The sequence below is a fragment of the Nelumbo lutea genome, chromosome 2 (genome assembly GCF_056320005.1).
Source record: "Nelumbo lutea isolate HS-2025 chromosome 2, American lotus-T2T, whole genome shotgun sequence".
NCBI lineage: Eukaryota > Viridiplantae > Streptophyta > Magnoliopsida > Proteales > Nelumbonaceae > Nelumbo > Nelumbo lutea.
Genome location: NC_142685.1, coordinates 61,717,939 through 61,719,820, shown reverse-complemented (window position 1 = coordinate 61,719,820; position 1,882 = coordinate 61,717,939). Strand labels below are relative to the sequence as shown.

General features: G+C 43.5%; 1 protein-coding gene across 1 annotated transcript; it reads right to left on the bottom strand.

Moving 5' to 3' along the window:
- Nucleotides 1-360: 360 nt before the first annotated feature.
- LOC148871103 (ethylene-responsive transcription factor ERF024-like) lies at nucleotides 361-1,444 on the bottom strand. The gene has a single exon (XM_088973306.1). It carries the CDS (start codon nucleotides 1,235-1,237, stop codon nucleotides 602-604), a length of 636 nt encoding a protein of 211 aa, XP_088829432.1. The 5' UTR covers nucleotides 1,238-1,444; the 3' UTR covers nucleotides 361-601.
- Between the last annotated feature and the right edge of the window lie 438 nt (nucleotides 1,445-1,882).

The window sequence follows — 1,882 nt, the reverse complement described above, 5'->3', positions numbered from 1 at the left end:
ATATATATCTGGATTTAGAAGCGGCGTTCTTGACTGCTTTGCAAGTAATCATCTCCTGTGTTGATGGGCAGCCGGCACAATTAAATTATTCAATTAATTGTTTCTTGTGGTATTCATTCATTCATCAAGATTTCCTGTCTCAAGTCCTGAACTGGGTTTTGCCGATTAATCTGGATAGATGAAATTTTAATCACTATATGCTTAGTTCCATATTAGAAATGATGGAAATGAAGTCGTTGCCATGCAGGTTATTAAGAGAACATCTGCCGTGCAATAGCCTCAATATTCAATCAGCAGCTGCCAGGAAAACTTTCTTATTACACAGGTCTCTTTCTATATATAGAGAGAGAGAGAGAGATAGATAGATATAAAATACTGATGGAGTACTGAGTACTATTATTAATGCATGATCGATCGCTAATTAAGGAGAGGAGGTGTGCAATTACTGATTATTACATCTATGACGACTGAAAATAGCAACTCATAGACAACTTACTTCTATCTAGCTATACAGGAAGAGCCTAAGTGCTAATCTCTGAAATATACATATATAGATGATGCATAGAAGAGTTACATGTGGATGGATGGATGGATGGACTAATTAAGGATAGCTCCAGAGGTCGTGAGTGGCTGTGTTTTCAATGGTGGCGTCGTCGTCAGCAGCAACCACTCCCAGTCGAGGAGGGCTAAGCAGCATTCCTTCAGCCATGTTGACGAGAAGATTAGGCATATCAAAGAGAAACTCCTCGTCAATGTAGTCATTTGAAACCAATGAATAATTTGCATCGGAAGTTACTGTTACTGAGGAGGAGAAGTCGTTCTTGGCTTGGCCCCCTGGCCCTGACGACTCTGAGAAAGAATCCATGGCCGCCCCAGCCGCAGCTGCGGCAGTGGCTGCAGCATCCTGGATGTCACGGGGAGATTTTGAGGTAGGAACGGGCAAGGAAGCTGCAGAGAGGGGGAAGTTGAGCTTAGCGTCAGGACCTTTAAGTGCCAATGCCGCGACATCATAAGCAACAGCGGCCATTTCTGGGGTGGGATACGTGCCAAGCCATATGCGATTAGGCTTCTTTGGCTCACGAATCTCAGACACCCATTTGCCACCGCTCCGGCGCCTCACTCCTCGGTAAACCGGGTGGTGGCAAGGAAGCAAATGGTTGGCATCTGCGTCATTGGCAACGCTGCTGCCACCGGTATTGGTTCTACCATCGGAATTTGTCCTGGGAAAGTAGTTCATCGGTGAACTTGAGAGATCTAGCTAGTGGTTGTAGTTGTAGTAGTCGTAGTAGTAGTACTGGTAGTGATGAGAGGAATTAAGTTGTTGATGATGATGATGATTTAGGAATTGGAGGTGGGAAGAGTTTTAATATATGTCCCTGAGTTGAAGCTCGTAATGCAATCCAGCAGTTGCTGAACTGCATCCTGGTTAGAAGTATCCGCGTAATTGCCAACTCTCTCTCTCTCTCTCGCTCTGTGTTTCTCCAGAAAACTGGAGCTAACAGACGTCAAGAACAGTGATGGATTATTTAATGGAGACATCATTTACAGTAACTCGTGAATTTTACTTTTTGAGTTAAAACAAAGTGAGCAAAATTAGTTGCAAAACAAAGAGGTGAAGTAGTCTCTCATTAGTGTATAAATGTCTAGCAGACAAGAACCCAGGGAATATGGGACCTACTCGCCATTCAGGTGAGTTGAAAAATACATTTACACCCACCCCCCTCGTCAAAAAAACAAAGCAAATGAGTACAAAAGGGATAGAGAGTGAGTGAGGGAGACTACAAACTCTGCAGCCTCTGCCTCTCATCTCTCTTCTTTGGACTGCTGACTGTAGAACTGCTATCAGATTCATTTTGCCCAATGATATATAGTTTTTAGGTGT